The following is a 24,852-nucleotide window of genomic DNA, read 5'->3' as shown; positions in this document are numbered from 1 at the left end:
TAGATCTGCGAATGGGGACTCGCTGCTACTCGGAGGCAGTAAACGAGAGGCTCAATAAAGGGAAAGCAGCTTTCTCCAAAGCCTTGTGCGACAAAGTGCTCCCTCCACCTCCCTTAGCCTGAATACAGCGATTCATCAGCAGGGTAATTCAACGAGGCTCCCGCTCTGTCGTTCTCTCATTGCTCTTCTCGAGGATTTCTGTCCTTGCTGCAAAGAAAAAGTGACATAGGATCTCTGTCCCCAAGTCTAATATTAATAATGGGGGGAACATATTAAAGTAAACTGATCATGAGGCTTTGTTTTACCTGCTCAGTAAACCAGCAGGATTCAGACCAGCTCTGGTGGGGTGGCGTTTCACCTCACATCTCTGCAGCGCAGCCATGAGAGGCGTGAGGACGCGCAGTTGGGAATTGGTTTTGAAGAGATCTGGATGGTGGGCAACATGCCTTTGCAATTAGACTGCGGGGGGAAAAAAAAAACACCACAAACCCAAACCATTTCTTTAAACGGCTCTTTACAACATTAGAGTATGTTTGTAACCCTGAGACAAGAAGAAATGCTGCTGTGGTGTGTTTTGGATTTTGGATATTTTTCTTAAATAAGGTGAGAGGTAAGCAAGTCAGATCTCTCTCTTGGCACTTTGAGACCTCCCCATCTTGGGGGGGATTGGTTACGAGGTCACTTTCCTTTAGAAAGCAAAATCCAAAGTTCCTCCTGTGCCGCAGAGCAACATACAAGCCCCCTAGATGTGGGACTCCACGTGTCCCACAGCTTTTTTGGCATGAAGCACTCGGCCAAACAAGAAGCAGGCTCAGCCCGTGCAAGGAGCTGCCCTTGTAGCTCCCAGCCCCGCTAAACCCCAACAGAATTACTAAAAACAGCGACAGCAAACATGAAGGAGCTCAATGGTGTTGGCCCTGACAGATGCTCAACGTTTCTCCTGCGAGGTGGACCTCTACCCGCAAAGCTTGAAGGCCCATGCCATCTAGTGGTGAAAAGCCAGCCTCAAAGCTCCTTTTCTACCTATCTTGGATACTGAAATCCTCCAGGATTTCAGACTGGATCTGCACTGAGAGCAATTCACCTGTTTAAGCAGCCAGCCCAGGGATAAGCACTTTCCCCTATCCATGCCGTCACTCCAGGATTCAGGTGAAACACAAGGACATCCTGGAAATCAGGACAAGGAAAAGCAAAATCAAGCCTGCCCTCAGTATCTGAAGCCTTTGGAAAGCGTAAAAACTAAGGCTACAATAAGTGCCATTGCTAGTACTTAAATGTCACAATTGCTAAATAAACCTTGTGATTTTGGAAAATAAAGAGGCTAACACAGGAAGTCAGTAAAAGACCTGCAAATCAGAGCCACAAAGTGAAACTCCCAGCTCCTTGCCTTCTGCCTTGGCCTGTCCCCCTCCCCGCCTCCACTGCTCTGGAGGAAGGATGAGCATTTTCGAATGTGGAAATACGTCTGCCGGTTGTTTGCAAACGTGCCCCCACCCCACCGGCACCAGAAGCCAATTCAGACCAGTTCTGTTCCTGGAGAGACAAAGGTCAAAGTTGTGCCAGGATCAGAAGTCGCAGGAGACGCGGTGCCATCCAGCCACAAAACCAAGAGGGCATTAGGGGGTTATCAGCCCTGGAGAACGCAATCGATGCTGCAGATCTGGCATGCCGGAACTGACCATGTCGTCTCTTAGAGACATCAGCGCCCGGCAGCAAGCTCAGCCCTCTCACAACTCCTCAGAGCCCCAGGCAGCATCTCCTGTGTCTTCTAGGACATTCTCAAAGCCAGGTCTTACAGAACTTGAGGGCAGCCAACTCTTTACGAAAGCCAAAACCACTCATTTTGGAAACAACTGGAACTCAAGAGACCTATTTTGATGCATCTTATCACAGCAAGGGTGTTGCCTGACATTTTTAGACACGGAAAAGGCTAACAGCTGTTCAGCTGGCATTGAAGGGCTGATTTGAGACACAGGAACTGCAATTAACTCAAAACAAGCAAAAAATTCTCAGAAAGACAGAAGTCTCCTGATTAGATCCTTAAATAAGGAGCTAGGCACTGTGCTAGGAAGTTCAAGACCGACTGTAATAAAAATTTAGTGTTAATGTAGCCCCCGTGGTTCAACCTAGCACTCCGTAGCAGAAAAACTTGTTTCGAGTCAGAGCTAGTGTTATTTGTGAAAAAACGCATTTGCTGGTAGGAAGCTTTCAACTCCCCACACAAGATGCTAAAATACTCCAGCGCAGAGGAGAAGAAATTGATACGACTTATAGCAAGCTACCTCCTCTGCAGCGGTTCTGAGGAGGACGCAGGGCGCACACACCTTCTCATTTCAAAACTCTGCAGTCAGCTGCATAGAAGGCTGGAAGTTTTAATGGGATGGGGGTGGAAGTCAGCAGCATGAATTGCACAGTGCACAGACCCAGCCAGGAGGGATTCGGAGACAAGCACCACTCACGCCACAGCTCCCTGATAGAGGGTACACATCTTCTCACCCTTCCGAGTTCAAGTACAGTGTCAGCATTCAGGACAAGCCCCTGTGGCAGTACACACACAGCAGGCTCACAGAGGCAGAAACACCACAAAGGGTATGTGCAATACTTTGACAATGACTCCAAAGTGACTGCATTATGGCCCCATTCCATCCTCCTGTAGCTACTAGGGCCTCTTTGCTACCAGAGCTAAAGGAATATTTGTATTATCCATTTCCCCTTGTGGAAGCTGAAAAGCCCTGGGAATAGAAATGCAGGAAAATAAAGCCCAAGATGCAGTATTTCACCTCAGTGTCCCCATTTGTAAAACCCAGGGTGTTAAGTCTTGGTTTGAATTCTACTGATGAAAGAGGTCTCCTGCCTTTAAGAGACTTCTCCCCCATATTTCCATAGCAGTACCTCCTCCAAAGGTGACTACACCCCAAAAGCTCTCAGAAATTAGTGCTGGTTAGTCCTGTTCATTCCATGGTGCTCCTCCGCCCAGCCACAGGTCCATCTTGCCATTCCCTTTGCTCAAAGCAGGGTCCAACATCACTACATGTCAACATAAGCACTGGACCAGATGCAAACCCTTCTCACGGGCAGCCTAGAAGCGGTGTGAGAAAGCCTCATTCTATCCAGCTTTCAGAGATAACACTTTGTACGCATTTTACTTAACAGAAGCAAATAGGGATGAAATATGTTCTCATTTCCTTCTCCCGTACATCTTCATTTCCAAAAGAACTTCCTACTTTACCAACATACTTACTTTTAGAAAAACTAAGAAGTCTACAACCAATCTTAAAAGTATCAAGAACGAAGGAGGGAAGAGGTGGTTTCATTTTTGTTGGGTTTGGTGTTTGTTTGGGTTTTTTAACTGCTAAAATGAAATGACAACTTTCAAGGACAAGGCAGACAAAACACCTTTGAAAATGACTGCTCTACAAGATATACCCCAACCTGCCCTTTAAAATGAAGTAATCTGTAGGTATTACACCAGGTAGAATGTGACTTTTGACAAGTCTTCTTTTGCAGTGTTGCACACTCAAACAAGAAGTCTTATTCTACAGGCAAAATCCCATTTAAAAAAAAAAAAGTCAGAAATCCACTCAGGTCAAATATTCCTATCAAGTCTGGTTACTTTATTTTTCATCTGTGCAGTCAGTTAAAAGAACAGTTAACGATGAAAACAGACAACCACAGAAGCTTTAGGTACAGTATTGTAACACTGAAGAAGCAAATGACCACACTGAACACATTCTTTATGCTGGTCATTTCCAAACAAAATAGAAGTACACACAGAGGTCTAGTTCAGTGTAAAACCTGATATTAAGCAGCAAGTTGCTCACACATTGCGGCACAGTATATGGCATTTACTGCAAATAGCTACAGCAGCAGTGCTTAGTGGATGAACTGCATAGAATTAGCCTCACGGGCAAACATTAAATCACCACAATAATAACTTCAGTGGCTCCCTAACAGGTCTGAATTATACAATTCAGCATGAACAGAGTTGTTTACACCACTCAACTTTTAGCAACAGCTCTTGTATTTCTTCCACCAGTCTACACTGTTTGTTCCAGCCTTCATTGCAGTAACTGTTTTCAATTAGCTGTCACATACAACATAGGTAATTACTGCTTATTCAAAGTTACACAGCCCCTGCAACAAAGGTGATATGACTATATTTAAAATAAGAACCCAAAATACATTCAAGAGAATAGTTGCAACAATAAGGCAATAAACAGTTTTAAAAATAGATCCTACTAAACAAAACAAGACCAACTGTGTAACTTGTTGCCTTCATAAGGTTTCAGACTTGAATGGGACAATTCAGAGTTAAGCGCTTACCCACCAGTAACGTTTAAGTACATTGGTAAAAATATTCAAAGACATGAGTATATCGGACTGCCAGCAATCACAACCCAGGTCTTATCACAAGTACGCTTTCACACGTATAGCTTTGCATTTACAGGTTTGCATGAAGTGCCCTGTACAAAGATTTTTACTACAGACTCCTTCAGGAAAAATTATGCATTGACAGAAGACATCAGCATTCCAAAATTCTTCCAAACCACATAATATAAACCTTTGGCCTGCTACTAATAAGATCATTAAAGTTATGCACTAGGCAGACAGCATTATTGGCAGCTATATCACAGCGACATTAAAAAAAAAATAGCATCAGCTGTTTAAAAAAAAAAAAGACTGAAAATAACTTTGGGGAGTGAAATGTACACCTACGTACAGCAAGGAAGGGAGAAGGAAGTTGTTTGGCCAGAGCAGATGAGCTACCCAGAGGTTCCACATCCATCTTATTGCATATTTGATCAGTGTCAGCATTCAAATCCACATGGATTTTTCCTTCATTAACTTGCTCCAGAGTCTTGATTCTTACACCTTTAGAGCTACCCTGACTAGCTATGTATATTGCTGAAACTTCACATTTCTTCACAGCTACTAGAAGCAGAGACTGAGCTAACTATTACTTATCTCAGCCAGGGAGACTACAGACACCAGCCTTTTGCCATCTCCTGTGCAGTAAAGTCTAGGTTAAATTTAAGTGCAGTGGAGTGTCAACATCCTATGTCAGTACAAAAAAAAAAAAAAAAAATCTTTATTTGTAAGCCTATATTAGCAAAGCTCGAGACAAAGATGCTAAAGATGTTTCTTAAGAAAAATGTCCCAGTACTTGCTTAGCCCTGATAAAGTGAAAGTCTCATCATGTGAAAAAACAATGTCACAATATCCTTGTGTCTGTGTAAGTTGTGCAAGGCAAACAACTGAAAGCAGCAGGGAATAGAATCTGATTGCTTTTGCTCAGTTTGAATAAATGTGAATTTTACTAATTAAAAAAAAACATCATTAGGCATTCCCTTGAAAGCAGACAGGATAGAGGAAAGAGACTATCAATATTTCTACATGTGTTTAGAGGATATGTGCACAGCACTGCCTAATCCTTCTTGAAATTGCCACCCTGTAATACAAAGATTGCTTATACATACATGCTAGTAAACGAAACAAAGACTTTTAGACTCCAAAGAAAGGTCAGGGCTGATCTTATATATTTTAATACTGAAACATCCAAATCATTTTATGAAATGAATGCTCTCATTAGCTTTTGAACAGTATTCACAGATGACAAATTAAAACATAAAGGCACTAAAAGAGTGCTCTTTTCCCAGATGTAGGCCAACTTGATGAAAAAAGCTGCATTTTGCTGCTTTTAGCCATATAAATGAACCAAACCACCAGTCTGGGAGTCATAGGTTTAAATTTCTTAACAGCTGAAAGTAGAAGACCAATTTTGTAGTCCTGTTTCAAAGTTTTTATACAGGGAACAATGATCCAAACACCACCACATAACCAAGCTTTGAGAGAAAACTGAAACTGTTCATGGCAAGACATGTCAGTAGCGCTCTCTCACACACGCATCAGAGGTGGTACATGCATGTTCCTCCTCTTTCCAAAGATCTCATGCATCAATCTTCAGAGTTGATGGATAAAGAGAAGTGTAGCTCTTCATTCTGTAGTGAAGTGTCAAAATAGCTGCGTAACTCACTCTCAAAGAAAACAGGAGCAACTGCTTATTACTGGTAAAAATCAGTAAGTCCTCCAGCAAACATGAGGTACCAAATTCATTGCCATAACACTATCAAAGTGTTACAGTGACGTCTACCAAATTGGTCAGAATGCCTTAACTGGGTCCAGGAAAGAAGTTATGTCAGGTAACATATACCTGATGTAAAGGTATACAAAGTGAACTAGAGAAGTGCTTAGTATCCAAAAACCAAAGATGACACTTCAGAATACTAAACAGCGAGCACATAACCTAGGCACCCCCCCCTCTCCAACATAAGTTGGACTTAGAGTAAAAGGTTCAGGAAAAACATACAGAACCTAGCAGGACTGTTTAACCTGTAACCTTTCTTACGCCAAAAGCAAGAAAACAGGCCTTACCACCTGGTTCCTTTTTTTGCCTTTTTCATTTTTTAAAAAGGAGATAATAAAAACCTCCAAATCATGTGCATCTAATAGTGATTTTTCATATTTCATTTATACTTTTTATATCTCTAAGAACATAACTAAAAATCTCACTTTAGAATACTTTCTAATGCAGGATATTCTTTCGACCGTTTTCCAAGTTCACATGCATTCTCAAGGTTGAAAAAAAAAATATATATTCATGTATAGCTAAGGAAATAAAACTCAATTTCACTATATGCAGTTACAGTGCTGTAAAGAAAAAATAATTTAGAAACCATTTCAAGTCTGAAATGTTTACTATGTTCAGACTAATGCAAAGGCTAAGCCTATGGTCCAGGACCTGTTTTAAATCTGTGTGTGGAGATAGGAGCTACAGCAGCTCAGCGTTTTTCTCATGGAGATTTCTCTCCACCCCTCCTTTCTTCCAGCATTCTATGACTTGGTGCTAAAGCCCTCCCTGAACCTCTACTGAAGTAGCATACATTGGTAGTTCAGAAGTCAAGGTCCACAGGTATTAGTATTACCTCTTAAGTCAGTTTTCCAATAAGATCAAACCACTGAACGACACAGTGCAGAGGTGCTTAACCATTCATAATTAGTAAGAAGTTCAATGGAGTACTTTAAGTTGTGTCTTCTGTAGGTGCCCTTCGCTGCCGAGCAGATTTCTGTCTACCTCTCTGAGGCGAGGGTGGAGTCTCCTGTTCAGCTTCAGCCTCTGAAGGTTCGTTGTCTCCCTGTTGGGACCCCGTATCACCTATCAATTCTCTCAGGAATTTGAATTTAGACAAAAACAATTGCCAGACCACGTACCAGCCTGCAGGAGAAAGAAAGAAAGCACTGCTTAGTTTCTTCATACAAATTGCTAGTCAGCTCTTGGGTAAAGCATACCAGTGAAGTGGGGGGTGTGTGTGGAAAGAGTGATCAGCTCCCATACTCTAATTGCCAACTCTCAACCCCAACACCCCTCCACAACACATCCACTCCTTTCAACAGTCCTATAAATACCAATTCAACTTGATAAAGTTTGTCCTCATCTGGAAGCAAACATTTAAGCTGCAGGCAAGGACCTACACACTCCAAATTGTACTGCCACAGCAAGCAGTAGGTGGATGATCACCATTAAACAGACAAAGGTCATACCTGTCAGGAGAAAAGGAACTTCTGTGGTTATACATAAAAAAGGGCTCAGGATTCATTACACAGGCAGTGTAAAGAGGCAGCAATAGGATTTCTACCCTCATTCAGTGAGCACATCATTCTGAAAACCACATTTTAAAAGCTGCACTACATAATTGCTATAACACACTTGTGGAGATCTTGAAATGAATACCATATTTAGAATAAATCCTATACTGAAATGCACAAGGTCTTTCTTATCATGTTCACTAAAAGACCACATCCCCAAAATTCAAAGTGTTCCCTCACCGCATTAAAGCAAAACTAACATTCTCTGGTAAATTTGTGTTCTGCTCCCAAAACTATGCAAGCAGAGAGCTGAGACAGTCACATTTCTAGAATCTCTCTTGAAAAATATTTATGATCCACCTCCTCCTCTCTCTTGTATAAGGTAGCCAAGGAATTTTAAAAAGCAGATATAAGTATATCTAAACCTAAATCAGAATATTCCTTTTAAAAGGTCTCCCTTACCTAAGCATTTAGGTCAAGGCAGATCGAGTTTTACCCAGCTGAGAACTAGTGATATCCCTTTCCCTCTAACCAACCAGTCAAGTTTCACCATATGTAGAACAAGAGTGCAACATCTCTGTGAAATACACAGTTAAGCAGTACAAAATGTAAAACAGCTATTTGAAAACATATGCTATATAAGGATCATTTGCAACACCAAAAACCATCTGTCTTGCATAAAGCTAAAAATTAATACTCCCATTCTCTGTTCAGAAGGTCTTGCTATCCAAGCCCATACTGCTGACCTACACAAATACTAAGAGCAGTGTTTCACAGACCTAGGGAAACCCATCCTTCCAATTACACAGCTGCCAGCAAACAGACTTCTGAGCATGGACAACAGGGGCATATCAGGGAAGAGGAAGAAATACTAACAAGTAGCAATTGTGTAACCACAGCACCGCTATTTTTCTTCTTCTGCCATCAGAATCATGCTAATAGGAGTAGGCCATTGCTTAGGACGAAACAAGATCCCACCCTTCCCTTCCCTCCTGGAATACTTTTCACATCCTGCAGAGTTTTAATTGCCGTTAACTTCTCTGCTGCTGAGGAGATTTGGAGGAAAGCTTTTATATGACAGCCTTTTATGATCTAAATCAATTCCTGAAGTCCACACCAAGCATGTCCTTTTCCATTAATACATAAACCTTTAAATGATTTGTAATTAAATTGAATCTGACGTCCCACAAATGCATTAAATCCCCCTGCACCTAGAAAAAAACCTCAGTGGCAGATGCCTGGTTTTGCTGTCTCTCTCTCTTTCATATCTACAGGTGAAAAATTGAAGTAGCTGCTTTTTGAAAATTTTGTCCATTGAGGGGTATTTCAGGTCTCTGGGACCAACAATGCTTTGTGAATTCTGAAGATCATAAATCAATCCATTCTGAAGATTGTACATCAATCCATTTCTCTCACAGATCTAAACCTCATTAAAGAGTAATCAAATTTCTAAAACACACACTCATTTCTAGTCCACATGGGCAACAAAAGGCATGAAATACTGCAAATGAATATAAGAACCTTGCAAGAAATGAGACCTACACAGAATATTACAAGCTATTTAAAAATGTCTTCTGCTCCCCAATTTGGTGACAAAGTTTAGGACACCAGACTTAGAAGTGCATGAAAAGCATGCGGTAAACATTTGCTAAGTCCACTGAAGCATTATGTGTGTGGGGAAGAACTCTCAGCTTGTTTGGTTGGGATTTTGTTTTGGGGGTTTTTGGTTGGTTGTTGTTGTTTTTTTAAATCTTACCTAAAACACCCACAAAGTGAATTACTGTGACACAGACATTTCTTCCAGACAACAGCGGGGGGGTGGGGGGGTGGGGTGGGGAAGGAACAAAAAAATATTCATGGCCACCCCAAAAAAAAGAATTATAGGGCACTTTACAGAACCATAACTTGAATATATTTAGCACAAATAAATACTCCATTAAGTCAAGTTATTTTAACTTAGGCTACATAAAGCCAACCATATGCTTCCTCTATCACTGCAAACAGAATCTATCACTTAACACAGAATTATAATACTAAAGAACATTCACAGTTCATTTGCAGACACTTCATGAAAAGCAGCATTAATTTTTTTTCTACGTTTGGTTTGAGTTAGAGCACAATGATCTGAGTATCCAAAATACTGAGTGCCATAAACAGACTTTAGAGCTCTCTAGCCTAAAAGACAAACAAGACAGTGTGAATAATCAGCCAAGAGGACTGGTTATAGTCAACAAACAACCAGACCAATGATAACAGACAGGTGAAACAAACCACAACACAATGCACTGAAAAGAAAATTACAACAGGCTTAGCCAACAATAATAGTGGGCAGATAACCAGGCTTGAAAACTAGAGTTTCAAAACCTCATAAGGTCTCCCAGCCTGTACCAGAGACATTTAGGTACAAGACAATCAAAGTAGAACGATTTCTTTCTTTCACTTGCTCTAGTTACAGAGCCAGCTTGGATGAAAAGTTAAAAAATAAAAATAATTCCCAAAATAAACACACTTGTCTGAATCAAGTTAAGACTGCCTCTTCAGCTGAGACTCCCTGTCGCTTCACTGCTACTAAACACTTAAGTAAGAATTTAGAATTTCCTTGGAAATAACCAGACTACTAAAGAACAAATTATTCTGCTTAAGAGAAACTCTCTCCAACAACAATATCAACTAAATACACCATTCAATAAAACCACACACACAGACAAAGCCTGGAGGCAGATTCACAGTACTGAGTTACTTCTGAACCAGACGACAATGCATTTTCTATTAATTTCACAGCCTCTCAAGAACATTGCAAAATGGTAACACCCGACATCATGCCATACTGAAGAACTGTATGCTAAAATACACTAAATAATAACATATTTTTACAAATAAAGTAATTGTGAAGTAATTTAAAATACACAATAGAGGAAAGTGGGCATTTCTGTGCAGTCTTGTCTTTATGCAGCTCAGTTTAGCTTTGCAATGATTTTGCTGCAGAGCTCTTTCTGAACAGGTAACTGATACCACCAGTTTGCACCTTAAATGCTTCCAGTTTGTTCAGGCAAGCCACTCTCAAAGAAGTCCTACTGGCTTAACTTCACCACACACAAAATATTTGATTTAAATCAGTCTTCCAGTGCTTACTTTATTTTCTTTAGCCATTTGATTTACCTTTTCGAATCATTCTTAGCTCAACTGAACCTGGGGAAGTCAAACACCATACCCATAATAAATCTTCAGCAAACAAGCAGTGACGATATGCAGACTATAATACATATAACATTTCTACATTAATTGATGAAAGAAGTTGCAGAATACAGAGAGTATTTTGCATTTAGGTAAAATAGCAGCTCCCAGCCTTGCAGAGTTTAGTATTCACTAGAAGCTGGGAATCACTGTCTCACTTAAAACGCCACAGCCAGGTGCCATCCGAAGACATTTAAGCCACATTTGGTATTGAGACATCAGTATGTCAACCCCTCATAAATCATGAGGCAATGTGTTTGTGAAGGTGGCACCATGAGTCAAAGCCTCTTTTACTGACTCATACACAGATGTATGTAACACCTATGTAATACCAGGATGTTAAACAGATTTTATGATTTGACTACGTTTCATCAAAAGCTACATTTTCTGTTACTTCCCACACCTGTGCTTAGTTCTTTGTAAAGGGGAAAGAAACAAAGCAATCTGACTACAACATCACTCCCCTTCAAAAGGTGAGGTGTACAAGTCTCAGGTCTGTCCATTTCCTTCACCTTATACTGGCTTGTATGCAAAAGTTGAGAAGAGGGAGATTTCTATACTGGAACACATTCTCCTCTTCTATTTAAATGAGGAGGAGGAGCAAACAAAACAACAACAAAAAAAACAGGGCTAACATGATGTGCTGGGGTAAAGCAACCTGATTTTTCTTATGTGAAATACAAATGAAACAAAGAAAGGAAGGAAGGCGATACAGTAACGGTGCAAGACAGTCTGAAAATCTGGCTTCTATTTCTGACGCTACTATGGACTTCCTGGTGCAGTCTTGCAAGATCATTTTACCTCTGCGTCCCTACTGATTTGAAAATAGGATGCTACTACTCCAGCACATGAAGACCAATTTAGAACTGGGTTATTACCAAGGTAAATGTTGCCTGTATTCAAATGCTGAAGTGTCCACCACAGAAAATACTAAGCAGCTATAGCTCGGGGCGGGAAGAGCATGGGGCTCTAAATGTTAACCTGAGATTTGCGAGAACAGGGTTCTACAGAGCTCTGTGTAAGATTTCTTCTGTGACCACGGACAAGTCATTTTAATGCTGTGCTGTTTTTAAGACTTAGATAATATACCGCCTTAGTGGACAGCTTTGCTATGGAGAAGATCAGACTGAAGGAAGCATACACTACTCTGATACTGGAATAAGAGAAGACATCAGGTGATACAGTGCTTGGTTCTGCACAGCTCCTTAAACGTGGTCCCATTTACTGCAACACGTTTGCTGCTTGCTGACAGATCACAAGGAAACTCACTCTCTTCCGATCTCCCATTTATAACAGTTTCAAAACTCAACTTCAAATTAAAGGGTATCTTCTCTTTATTGCTGGTCTAAGCAAGCGTGACTTCCCTCATCTTTTGAAGTATTTTACAAGATCCACTCATTTAAGATAATTACAAAACTATTCAAATGAAGCATTAAAGAGAAGTTACTCAGGTAGAATTTAGGGCTCGAGTGTTTTCTTATCTGCCACTGAATTCCAACTTGTGAAGCAAACCACACGCTTTAAGCACTTTGAGTTCCATGATTTTTGTTTTAAGGTCACATCTCTCAAGCCACATCTTATTAACCTCACTCGCCAAATGAGCTGAATGCTTCCATCTGTTCCAGTGAAGGCACTTCCGCAGTTTCACATGGCTCCATGAGTTACTACATTGGGAAACTAAAACAAATACACAGCGATAAGCAGTACTTTGACTTTGGCTGGTATTTTATCTTATCCTATATGCATGAATTCCTCCCATCTGCAGAGGAACATGTAATACAGAAAAGCAGCAATGAGACCACCAGAGAGAAACCAGAGGGCGGGGAAAAAATGTATCAGAAAAGGTGTAGGGGGGGGGAAGTGGAAGCAACTTACTTCAGTCCCACTTTTAAAAGAGCAACTGAAAAATTGCTATTTACAGTCCCTCAACGGTTTCTATGTCAGATGTGACCAGGTTACAAATAGAGACGTTGCTAGCTGCAAGCCTTGTGTGCTTCCTAACAAATTCAGATTAACATTGAAAGTAGCAGTTGCAAGCATCCAGAAATGTTTAAAAGAAAATGAAATCAGGTCATTTATTCAAAGTACTTTCATAGACATAAATGCCTAGTTCAGGTATAAACATTTGCTTTTCACATGGCTGAAGAACTGGTCCAAATAACTTCTTATAGTTCATGCCCTGAATTTTGTCTATTACTTTTATCATTTATTCTGAAGTGACATTTTCTCCCCATTATTTAAGTTCTGATAGCACTTATGACAGGGAATTGGTTGAGTCACCATCCCTGGAGGTATTTAAAAGATGGGCAGACATAGTGCTTAGAGATATGGTTTAGTGACGTTTTTTGTCAGAGTTAGGTTGATGTTTGGAAGAGATGAGCTGAAAAGTCCCTTCCAACCGAGGCGATTCTATGTTTGCGATAAGCAGCAGAAATCCACGTGATCCTAGGGTGTCTCCTGGATAATTAAGTCTACTGTACTTTGCAATCAGTCACACCGTGAGTCCTTTTACAAGCCACTCAAAATCCAAGTTACAGCTCTTTAGGCTCTTGACCCTGTAAATCCTCTTCATAAGGTTGTTTCAATATCTCTTATCAGATGGTTGTAAAATATTCTTATCGGATTAACCTTACTCAAGATTATATCCAGCCATTCTTGTGTCAGGTTTGTCCATTAATTTGTATGTCTTACTGGCCAGCATTTACTCATATCCTTTCATACATAGCACTCAGTCTCCCTGGGAGTCTAACAGCCTGTAAAGACTGGAGACCTCTAGGTAAGAAGGCGAGTAAGAAACTGCCTATCACTGGCACAGATAGTTAAATTGGAAGTTGCTTGTACACAGTTTTTTTTCTAGTAGTGTTTTTGACACTGTTTTCCTTTAATATTTTCTATTAATAATCACGGCAAAAGAACTAGGAGTGTACCAATATTAATTATTAAATGCTGTATGATGGGAAAAAATAATTGCGAATACTGCAAATCATTATCAAATCCTACTGAGTCACTTCTAACAGGGTAACAGTTCAATTCCCCCCCCAAAAAAAATGAACATGTCAGCTTCCTGTGTTCAGTACTTTTGAAATCCAGGTGACTTTTAGCAATCATTGTAAGCTCTGATACTGTTCAAAGTAAAATACAACAAATGATTCAAAGCAAAGTATTCACTGAATCCAAGCTGAATGTATAATACAGAATTCCAAGGTGCTAAGTATTTATAAGCCACCTAAAAATAAAATTTATTAATTACTTTTGCTCTCTTTAAGCAAGAAAGTACTAGAGAGATCTTTAAGTTAGCAGGCAAAGTTAAAGAGATTCCTAGCATCTCAATTCCATTTGTCACATACAGACAAAAGCAGAAAGGCCTGCCTGGAGAAAGTGGTCCTTTTTTCTCATTTTGAACAGCATGTTGCAAAATCGTTTTAATCTTTCAGCAAGAGAGTAAGCAAATATTTCATACACATACTCTAAAAACATAAAAAAGCCTAGCAAGTACCATGTTTCATCTTCTAAAAGATGAAAAGTGGACAGACACAACCTCATGAGCACACAGAAACTTGAATAAAAACCCACTCAGAATAAATATCCACTAAGGTCACCATTAAATAGGTAACAGACAGTACAGGGCACCTAGGAAAAGAGCACAAGACCAGGCAATGTACACAAGGTGCACCCTCATATACCCTTGCAGTCCCAGTTGTCTGTATCTCAGAAATTGCTTTACTAATTAGTACTATGGCTTAAAGACGTTTTCCTTTCTTCTGTGAACTTTAAACGATAAAAGTTCCAGCATCCAAAATATTCTTTGTTAATGTTAATGAACTTGTAGTTTATTTCCCCACCGTGTAAAAGAAAACCTTTTGGTTTAAGCCTGATCATTTAACTTTATGTACTCCAATTCCTCTACAATGATGAAATTTCACAACCGTGCTCAGTTCACCTTTTTCATTCTACATAATTATAATTGTGTAGAATTCTACACAATAACCACAATTCATTCTACACAATAACCATCACTATTCCTCTCATCATCTGCTTTCCAGGCTGGACAGATCTAATCTCTTTAGAGATTCTTCACGCAGAAATCTTTACATAGCTCTCACCATCCTACCTTTCTAAAAAGAAATTGGGATTATTATTTTTTTTAAATAACACTTTAATAAGAAAATACATGGTTTGAGACACAGGCACATGGTAGATTCCTGTAGCAATATAATGTCATTTTCTATTTTATTTTAAACTTCTAATGTTTTATTTGTCTATTTGTTTGCTACAAAGCATTAAGCAGATATTTTGGAGAAATGCTTGCAACTACTGCAGCCAGTCTTTTCTTTGGAACAGTAGGAGCTCAGTTTGAAGCCATTATATTTCTCCACATAAATTATACATGCATATATTTCACACTTCTTATGGGCATTACTCCATATATGTTAATACTGGATTTCACCTCCCATTCTACTGTCCAGTTCCTTGATATTGCAAAATCTTTTCACAATGCTCAGCTGTTCTGACCACCATTAACAGGGTATTTTTAAGTATTAAATGTCAGCTGAGTCTTCACTTTATTCCCTTAGTTTTCAAAAATCACTTATAAATCCACCAGGCATTTGCTTTCTATCTTGCAGGCCTTTCAGCACAGGCTATGGCATAGTGGGAGTTTGGTGATGGCGTTTTTGGGGTGCGGGTTTTGGGTTTTTTTTTAGAGCTCTAAATTCAGTATATTGATCACAACACCCACACACACTACACTGCTGATTCCTTCCAAGAACACTAACAGACCAGCAAGTCGTGCCTCCTATTGAAATAACCCTTGCCTCTTCATTAAAGTAAGTCCAAGTCTTAGATCCCCATAAGAAAAAAAAAAAAAAAACCTCCCAAGAGCTGCTCTCAATCTAGTCCAGCAAAGCTATGTCAAAAGCTGTTGGGTACCACTTCCATGCACTGGCATTTCAGACCTAGGCAGAGCTGCAGGAAGCGAGTGCTCAGTAGTCTGTTCACCAAAAAGGCTGTCAGCTACAGATTAGTCACGGAATTGAGCTCTAGGAAGCATTTCAAGGCTCAAAATTATTTGGAAACAAAGAAAAGGGGGCGCTGCGAACCGCACACGCTCCCCCACACCGCGGGGCACGGCGCCCTTTCATTTCCTTCAGTCAATCTGAGCAAAGAGGAACCACCAGAGACTGAGAGAGCGGGTGCGGGGGTGAAGCGCGGAAGACAGGGGCACTGCACACCCAAGGCGGCCCGGCCCGGCCCTTCCGCTCCTCCGCGCACCCCCCACCCCCGTCTTCCCCAGCCGAGGGGAGCGGGCGGGACTCACCGCACAGCATGAAGAGCAGCACGCAGGCCAGAGTGGCCACGATCACCAGCAAGGTCAGCCCGATGCTCTGCCACATGGCGCCGGCCGCTCGCCCCCCCGCCGCCGGCGGCGGCAGCGGCGAGGCGGGGGGGGCTCTCCTCGAAGACGCCTCCCCGCCGCTCGGCCGGGCTGGGCCCAGGCCCACTAGCGACCGTCAGGGCCCGCTCAGCCCTGCGGGAGGGGCGCCAGGGGCCGTCGGGGGGCCCGCCCGGCCCCTCGGCGGGTCAGCCCGCGGCGGGGCCCCCTCAGGCGCCGCCGGGGCTGAGGCGAGGGCAAAGGCCCGCCGGCGGCTATGGGGAGGAGGAGGCCGCGCCTCGCATCGCTGCCCGCTGACCTCCGGGGAAGGGAGCGGGCAGCTCCGCGGCCCAGCCGGGAGGGCGAGAGTAGCCGGGAAGACCCAGGCTGAGCCAGCGGCAGCAGCCCCAGCCTCGTCTCCTCCTCCCGGCGTGAAGAGCGGCGGCGGGGGGCGGGCCCTCAGGCGCGCCGCGGTGACGCGTGGCGGAGCGCTGTGCATGCTGGGAGTTGTAGTTCGCTTCCCGCCGGAGCGAGCGGGCACCCCCGGGACGGCGGACAACAACTCCCGGCGTGCCCCGCGCGCCGCAGCCCCCGCGCGGCGCCAAACGGCCGCCGGCGGCCGGGCGCGGGGGAGGCCGAGGGTAGGTCGGCAGCGGCTCCTCCCCAGCGGGCCCGGCCGCCTGGGGAAGGGATGAACCGCAGCTGGATGAGGCGGCGCTGAGTGAAGGCAGGCTTGGCTTGGCTGGGCGGGGGGCCGCGGCCTGTCATGGCTGCGTGAGGCAGAGGGGTGCAGCCGGTGTGGTAAAACGGGTGCGGCGGTGGCTGAAGCGCTGAGCAGAAGAGAAGCTGTGTAGGACAGGTTGCTTCCTCTGCAGTGCTTTAGGTCACTCGTAAGGATGGGGCAACCTGGTCTCCGGTTCCTCTTTGTCCCTCTTGTCATTGCTGCCCGTGCTCCCCCCTGTTTGGTCGATAAGGGGACAGCAGGGCTCTACCGGGCCTTAGCCAAGGCAGCCTTTTTACCTCCGTGCCAGCCCAGCGTGGTTCAAATTCCACATGACCTTGGCTCTTGCCCTCTGTTGACATTGCAGCAATACATCAAAGCTGGTCTTTTCCCCTTAAGAGAAATCTGAGGAAATAATATCTTCCAGGAATTGTGAGATAAGCATGAGATAATCTTGAGCCTGATATGGACTTTGCCTTTAGCACAGGATCCTTTCTAGTGTAAGAAATACTGGTTAATGTTTCTAAAACTAGTGAAAATCCGTGTGTTTAAGTCCACTACTACAGAAGCCTGATTTCCCATGAAGATGTCACCATTGCAGTGAGATGTCAGAGAAAGCTAATCCCATTCTCCTTTGTGTTTCTTTCACAGATTATTTAGCTTTACTTAAAAGAGGAGATTTTAAAAATTCTTACTGTTTTTCCTGCTCATTGAGCATGCCACATGCCGCCTCCTTTCAAGATACCCGTAAACCCAAATTACCCGCACACACAATTCCCAATTCCCATTCTTAAGGTTGCTATCACTTCACCAAATCAAATTCTCTCTTTACATTCCTAGCCTTCTCTCCCAGCATTCCCAGCCCTGTTTAATACCCTGCCTAACCTATTTAGAATGTAATTTTCAAGTATAATTTCACCTGAAACATATTTTCGGTTATTTCTCAATAACTTTATACTTTGACACGTCTCCTGATATTTAAATATCACTCTAATTCTAGCCTAAGCAGTTGCTGCACACACTTAAGCCAAGTTTCTTCTGTATTGCAAGCAAACAGCAAACCAGTAACAGTTAGTACCATATTAACTTTTGAGAAATATTTAAGTTCCCTCCTAGCCACACTGTTCTGCTTCTCTGATTTTTTGTGTATCATCTACAGTTAGAGTAAGTTCTCTGGATATGGGACCACCACTTTCTCTTTGCTGTAAAGTAGCTGCCACATTTTAGGGCTATTAAAATATTTCATATACATCACCCTACAGTTCCAAACTGTTTTACTAATAGCAGTTAATTCACATCACATCCCCAAGCGTGGCAGAGCCACCCAGCATCCATAACTGAAGAAAAAAATATTTTGGAATGAAGTCATTTTGGAGTGATAAATATACGTGGCCCATATACATGGATTATATATACATGATCAAATATACCTGATAGCATCCAAGGCAACATACTAGGAAATAAAGATGAAACAGGTAGCAATTAGATTTCTCATATTAAAATGGGCAGGTGGACAGCCTTTAAATTGACATATGTTCAGCTTGGAAAACCTTAATTTTATTTATTTAAACATTCCTTTCTCTAGACCGTAAAGAAAGTCTCCCTTTCTCTAGCTCATCCACCAAGTTAATCACCTTATTGTAGAAGACCATCAGGTTGATAAGGCATGACTTCCCATTCATAAATCTATGTTGACTACTCGCAATCACCTTCTTGTCCTTCATCTGTTCGGATATGATTTCCAGGAAGATTTTCTCCATCACCAGGATTGAGGTGAGGCCGACTGGCCTGTAGTTCTCCATATTTTCCTTCTTGCCCTTCTTAAAGATAGGAGTGATGCTTGCTCTCTTCCAGTCTTCGGGAACCTCTCCCAGTCACTACTGTGTTTCAAAGATAATTGAGAGTGGCCTCGTGGTGACATCAGCCAGCTCCCTCAGCATCCGTGGACGCAACCTCTCAGACCCCATGGACTTACAGATTGCCAGTTTGTTTAGGTGCTCCCTAACCTGGTCCTCTTCCACCAGGGGTAAATCTTCCATGCTCCAGACTTTCCCTCTGGTCTTGGTGACCCAGACTGCTTAAGGCCAGTATGGATGAACTACTGAAATTGTCCTCAGGACAGACAACAAGCAAGTAGAAAAGACTTTCTAGCACAATGGCTGAAGCACTTAAATAGGAGGTAAAAGTTCAAACCCCACAGGCATAGGCAAGGGGTAACTGCGGGTGTTACACACTAACCAAGCCATGACACAAAAGGAGAAACACTTCCGCCTCCAGTGATTTGGTGAATAGTCTTTGTTTGTCATTTTTCCTAAAACATGAAATAAAGCCTTTTATTTGGAACACTTGGAATCCGTTGTGTCAAATTAAACATAAATACAGATTTCCATCTGAATAAAAAACCCTGAACATGATATTCTATGTATTTTATCTAAGAATTCTTCAGACCAAAGTTAAATTATATGAACACGTACACATCAGTCCTGCTACATATCATTTCATGTACTAATGTGCCAGAAACCTGTGCCAATACCAATGCTGTTGATGATGCATTTGGGATAAGTGAGACACAACATGAGTTACTGTTATTTTTCAAAAGCCTGTGAAATCACACAAAAGAGAAAATATAAAAAGATTAGTGTTGGACAGATTAGGTTTTCTCATCACTGAAGTTCAGAATTAAAGCTGTTCATGCAAATCTAAGCTTGTTCTACCCATTTCCTTATGTGTATGTGTGCAATATGGAGTTACAGAATTTAATATACGTCATCTGTTCCCTGAAGAGGGTGGAAAAACTCACCGATAATGTCATTATGGTCTTTTATCCATTATCTTGCAACACTTGCTCACCGCATACCATCAATATTCTACATTTAATACTTTTTCCTATGATGCTCAACACCGATCGTACTTTTCACATTGTCTCTCTTGGTGTGTATGACCAGATATGCACGGAGATATGTTTTGTGGGTGGAGGAAAGAGGCTGGGCAGGTCATCAAGCAACAAAGGGACTGCAGCACGAGGCTGGTGAGCCGGCGTTTAGTGGGCCTCTGCCAACCAGTGCCCCAGACCGTTTGACCTGCTTCCACAGAGCAGCAAGGCCGCAAAATGCCGCAAATCGGAGAGCTAAAGACTGGTGACAAGAAGAGAGATGCAGATGCTGAGGGCACGAGCCTTATTTTCAGGGTGTGAGAGACGATGAATCTAGACTCACCAGTTGTTTCACAGCAGTCAGTTAACTAGTGTTTGTGTTTGCACAGCAAGACAAGGTGAGGGATGTTATTATTCCTCCTTCACCAGGGAGAGGACTGAGGTTGAAATATACAGTTGAAGTATCAACTGATTTTGGATGTGCCCCTTTTGGCCTCCTTTTCAGCTGGTATATGGGGAAAACCTCGTGTTTCCCTTGCATTTAATTTATTTGCAGCACAGCTTTCACTGTTGTCGGGTGAAGCTGTAAGTGCTCAGCACTTTGACAAACCTACACTCAGTTACCTTGAGGCGGACAGCAGAAAGAATAAAATCATTGACTAATTGTAGAAAAAAAGGTATCTAAATGATCTCCTATAATGACATGGAAATTATGTTATCTAAGGAGTGTATTCTAGTCCTGAAAATGAATTTCAGCCACTTCAACAAGATTATCTTTCCTCCTTTTCCAGACCCTTGCATCATTCATGGCCTCCTGTTTGTTTATTATCATCCGCACCATACGTTGATGAAGCAGGAGTCTTGCCAAAGGCTTTTATTGTAAATAATGCTCATTAAAGTGAATACACACAAGAAGAGCAAGTTAAAGGAATCCAGGCAGATTTTGTTCTATGGTGTCTTAATTTTTTTTAATCCTTCTCTTGGCACATACGTTATCTTTGAGTGTAAATGGCAACCATACCAACTACTTTAGCCAAAACAACATATAGGAGCCTGAGTGCCTATCAGTTGTACCCCAGAAGCTAGCCAGGTAGTGATAGTTCATGTGAAAGGTGCAAAGTGTAGCCCTTTCTTCTATTCAGAATACACTTGGTGACCTCCCTCCCACTACCTGCCTTTTGGCATTAATACGTTACTATTTCCCAGGGCAGAAGTACAGAGAACAGCTTCCTTCCACCCCTTTCCCTCTGCATTACACCTTTATGCATCACACTGTGAGCTCTATAAGGAGGATTCTGATGTAGGTCTCAGCACATCAAGACTATGAACTCAGACTGGCACCTCCGTATGCTACCTGAGCACTAATACTGGCGCGTGTGAGAGACGCCATTCAGGTCCATCCACAATTCCCAGCAAGTTGACGCCAGCAGGCTCCTCAGAGGAGATGAGCAGACAATGTGGAACAGCGCATCTAAATATGGTCTTTTGTAACAACTCAGCTTCAGCTTTTGGTTCGGAGCCATCATTTTCTCCCAAATCTTGGCTGACTTAAATGAACAATATGGACTATTTATATAAAGATGATAAGTATAGGAGGGACGGGAAAATTCTATTTATGTCAATTTAGAAAATACCAAACTACACAACTAAACTGTGTCTGTGACTGCAGCCAAGGACTTTTCCTGGACACGTTGCAATTGCTTTCCAGCTTTAGCAAAGGCTTTAAGAGTAAATACTGGCAGTATTACTTTGTTCCAAAAGAGGGTGCTAAAACATAATATTTATTACAAAAACTGAAAGCTGCGCAATTGTTCGACTCAATGCTTCCTGCAGCATAACTTTATTGTGGCTTAGTTTTTTATTTTATGCCCTCACAGCTTCACAGCTGGCAATTTAATACAAGTTTTAGCTTTAGCTGTACAGACATATTACACCAGCTATAGTTTCAAAAATGAAAAACATAGGAAAAATGACATTATAGAAAGAACTAACCATATCAGAGAAAAACAAGAGGACAAACTTTCAAATCTGTTTTGATAAATTACGAAGTCTTTTCACTTTAGCCTGATTACTCAGATTTGATTGCACGCAGTTTTATTACTGACAGTTCTTAAGCACTCACTGAGAGTTAACAAAAATTCAGGTAACACTTCAGGTACATAACCATTGTTCTGTGCCAATAAAATTAGAAAATGAATGGATGACAGAAGAAAGATAACCTCTTTCATCTGAACTACCTGCTCAGGGAAAGAAGAGACATTTTGTCAGTGAGCTGGACAGATAGCACTGACAGGACAGTTTAGTGAAACAGGCACATCCTGGGTTTATTATTCCTGAGTTTAAATTCCAAATTTTGGACAAGATTGTGATCAAGAGCAGTGATTAGTGATGGGATGCATGGCTGATTTCACTTTTCTTTCCCAAACTAAAGCTTTATCCTGGTTGAAACTTATCAGGAGTTGAGGGTTACTGATAATTGGATCAGTGGTACCTGGTCCAGCCTGTTTCCTGCTGAGCTGCAAACCCAGTGGGACTCGGCCCCTGTGAAGTCATTGCAACTCAAAGGTGCTTCTCCTAAGATGGAGAGATATTCAAAATCTGGCTGGACACAGCCATGGGCAACCAGCTGCAGGTGGCCCTGCTTGAGCAGGTAGGTTGGACCAGATGATCTCCACAGGTCCTTTCCAACCTCAACCAGTCTGTGGTTCTGTAAGCTTGGTAACTTGTGATGAGGTCCAGCCTACAACCGCTACACCAGCAGGACTCAAGCTATCTCCCTGTGGTATTTCACCATGAAGAGTAGTTGTTGTGTAACAGCACCGCTCCAGAATGAAATCCTGTCTTAATTGCCTCCACGTACTCTCCTTGTTTCCAGGGAATTTTATCTGGAACTAAGTGATTCCATTTTTCCACACGTTGACTTATTTTTCTGCCTTTCCCCTCAGCAGAGCGTGCTGTTCAGCAACCATTCAAAGCTAAAGTGCATGGCAGACATCTGCCTGGGATCCAACTAAATACTTAGCATCGCCCTCCATACAAAACAGATGAATCCAAATCTTGTCACAGCCCTTAAATCTCCAAATTCAGGTCATTAGAGAGGTGTTAAAAATATCCGTAATACTATTACAGCTTCTTTTAGATGCCACCAGAATCCTATTTGCTTCCTATGTGTGTCTTCATTGGAGACATTACTGTTTTGATAAAAAATAAAATTGCTACTATAGAAAGAAAATAAATTAATTAGTATTAATATCATGTATCGATTACAAAAAACTCAAGAAATTAGAAATATTACATCTTGACCAAACTTGAGCATATGTTTCTTTTGTTTCAGACAAAGAAAAGCAACAAAGAAAAAAATGTTTTGCATTACCACGTTCTTAGGTCTGGATTTGGCTTGACACACTAACTCCAGCCTGTTTGGACTGAAAAGAAATTGGAATAAAAATTGTGAGGCTGAAGCATTCCGAGTTACTACCAAGTTTCTCTGTCAGTCGGCTTCCAGACTGCTCCTTGCTCTACAGCACCTAAAGAGTAATCTCTTGGACAAAGAGGACAATTTTCTGCTTAGAGAACAACTTCTCTGGGGACAGAATGCATATCAAAAAGTATTTCTCTTCAATATTTCAAGATAGTCTGTAGCAACACAGAAATAATTAAGTGAATAACCTATCAAAAAGATGAATTAGAGGAAAGGCTGGCAGGTCAACCTCAGGAATTACAGCAGTTCAGTGTAGACTAACGTGCCAGAATTTGGAAGCTCAAGCAAACAAGTCTGCATCTATAAAAGTGGGCTAGAAGTTACATGAGGACACGCTTTCACGTGAAGCTTCTGGCAGTATCATTTCTGGGCAGGCAGACAGCCCTGGCACAACAGCCATTCTCACAGCCTTTGGAGTATCTCTGCGTCTAGGTCCAAGAGAAAGCAAGGGGTGAAGTAGCACATGGACAAAGAGCCTACCAGGAAGGAAGACTTGAGGTGTGGAACATCAGCGCTACATTTTGGACAAATATAGCCTATCTATACATCAAGTACACTTTAGTTTGTGAAGATGTTACCTGTCCTGCAGCACACATGGTCCCCTTAGCTTATTTCCCCTGCTCGTGCCACTGAAACCAGGAAAGACTGTTGTCTGAGCTCTGGGGAACAAAACTCTGAAGATCCAGAACTGAGAGGGCAGCAATGGGAGCGCATGTATGAACATGACATTTTTGACAAGTTTTCATTTAGCAAATAAAAGAAAAATGAAGGATTTTAATATTTTAAGAAAGATTGTTTTGATTTCACATGCCAAAGACTGCTATGTTAAAAACAAGGGAAAAGAAGGACAACATTTTCAGTAAGTTATGATAGTTAAAATAAATGTTTTATAGGAGATATGAGGCTTTGTTAGCATTTAGAACAAAAATCAGTTTTGAAGGCATGAAATTTTGTGTTTGTTCCACCAAGCATGAAGCCTCTCCTCTTCCCTGACCTTTTTCAGTTTTATATCAGTAGCAGAGTTCTGACGGGGTCAGTAGCTCCTGCTCTGTGTGATTTTTGCCTCTTCCCTACCCAATCTAAATAACCTTTTGTTTATCAATTCATCCCTAATAGACAGCTCTCCAGGCACATGCCACAATTAGGTAGGTAGGGCATCATCGATCTCACTTTGTGACAGTGTGTGAAAGACTCAAGGCGTCAGGTCAGAGAACTTCAACTGCAAACATGAGTGCTGGGCTATTGACTGAACCCTCTGTTAAAAGCAACAGGGACATGTCAAGATCACAGTAGCCAGCCAGTGCTCCTGTCCGCTCCCAAACTGGCCCATCAATAGACACCCCTCTGAAATGAATCTTGCCAACGGTTTTGTCACTACCCACAATGACACTCAGGGCGATGCAGGGCAGCATCTTTAACCTCTTCCCCTGCTCAGCTACTGCAGCCCTGAGGAGGACTTGCGGGTGTTGGTTGATGAGAAGCTCAACATGAGCTGACAATGTGAGCTCACAGCCCAGAAAGCCAACTGC

The 24,852-nt window shown here is 42.0% G+C and overlaps 1 protein-coding gene across 2 annotated transcripts; it reads right to left on the bottom strand.

The window, feature by feature from the left end:
- Positions 1–3,402: 3,402 nt before the first annotated feature.
- SMIM13 (small integral membrane protein 13) lies at positions 3,403–16,697 on the bottom strand. Of its 2 annotated transcripts, XR_008464714.1 has the most exons (3): positions 16,196–16,697; positions 6,984–7,273; positions 3,403–5,999 (listed from the first exon to the last, which is right to left on the bottom strand). XR_008464714.1 is itself a non-coding variant. In XM_054190171.1 (2 exons), exons 1-2 carry the CDS (start codon positions 16,269–16,271, stop codon positions 7,080–7,082), a joined length of 270 nt encoding a protein of 89 aa, XP_054046146.1. In that variant the 5' UTR covers positions 16,272–16,697; the 3' UTR covers positions 3,404–7,079. The 2 variants fall into 2 exon arrangements, 1 of the variants encoding a protein (XP_054046146.1); XM_054190171.1 differs by having other exon boundaries at positions 3,404–7,273.
- Positions 16,698–24,852: the final 8,155 nt, after the last annotated feature.

This window comes from Rissa tridactyla, chromosome 2 (genome assembly GCF_028500815.1).
Source record: "Rissa tridactyla isolate bRisTri1 chromosome 2, bRisTri1.patW.cur.20221130, whole genome shotgun sequence".
In the NCBI taxonomy this organism is placed as follows: domain Eukaryota; kingdom Metazoa; phylum Chordata; class Aves; order Charadriiformes; family Laridae; genus Rissa; species Rissa tridactyla.
The sequence above is the reverse complement of the archived record's forward strand: the minus strand, read 5'-3'. Positions and strand labels throughout refer to the sequence as shown.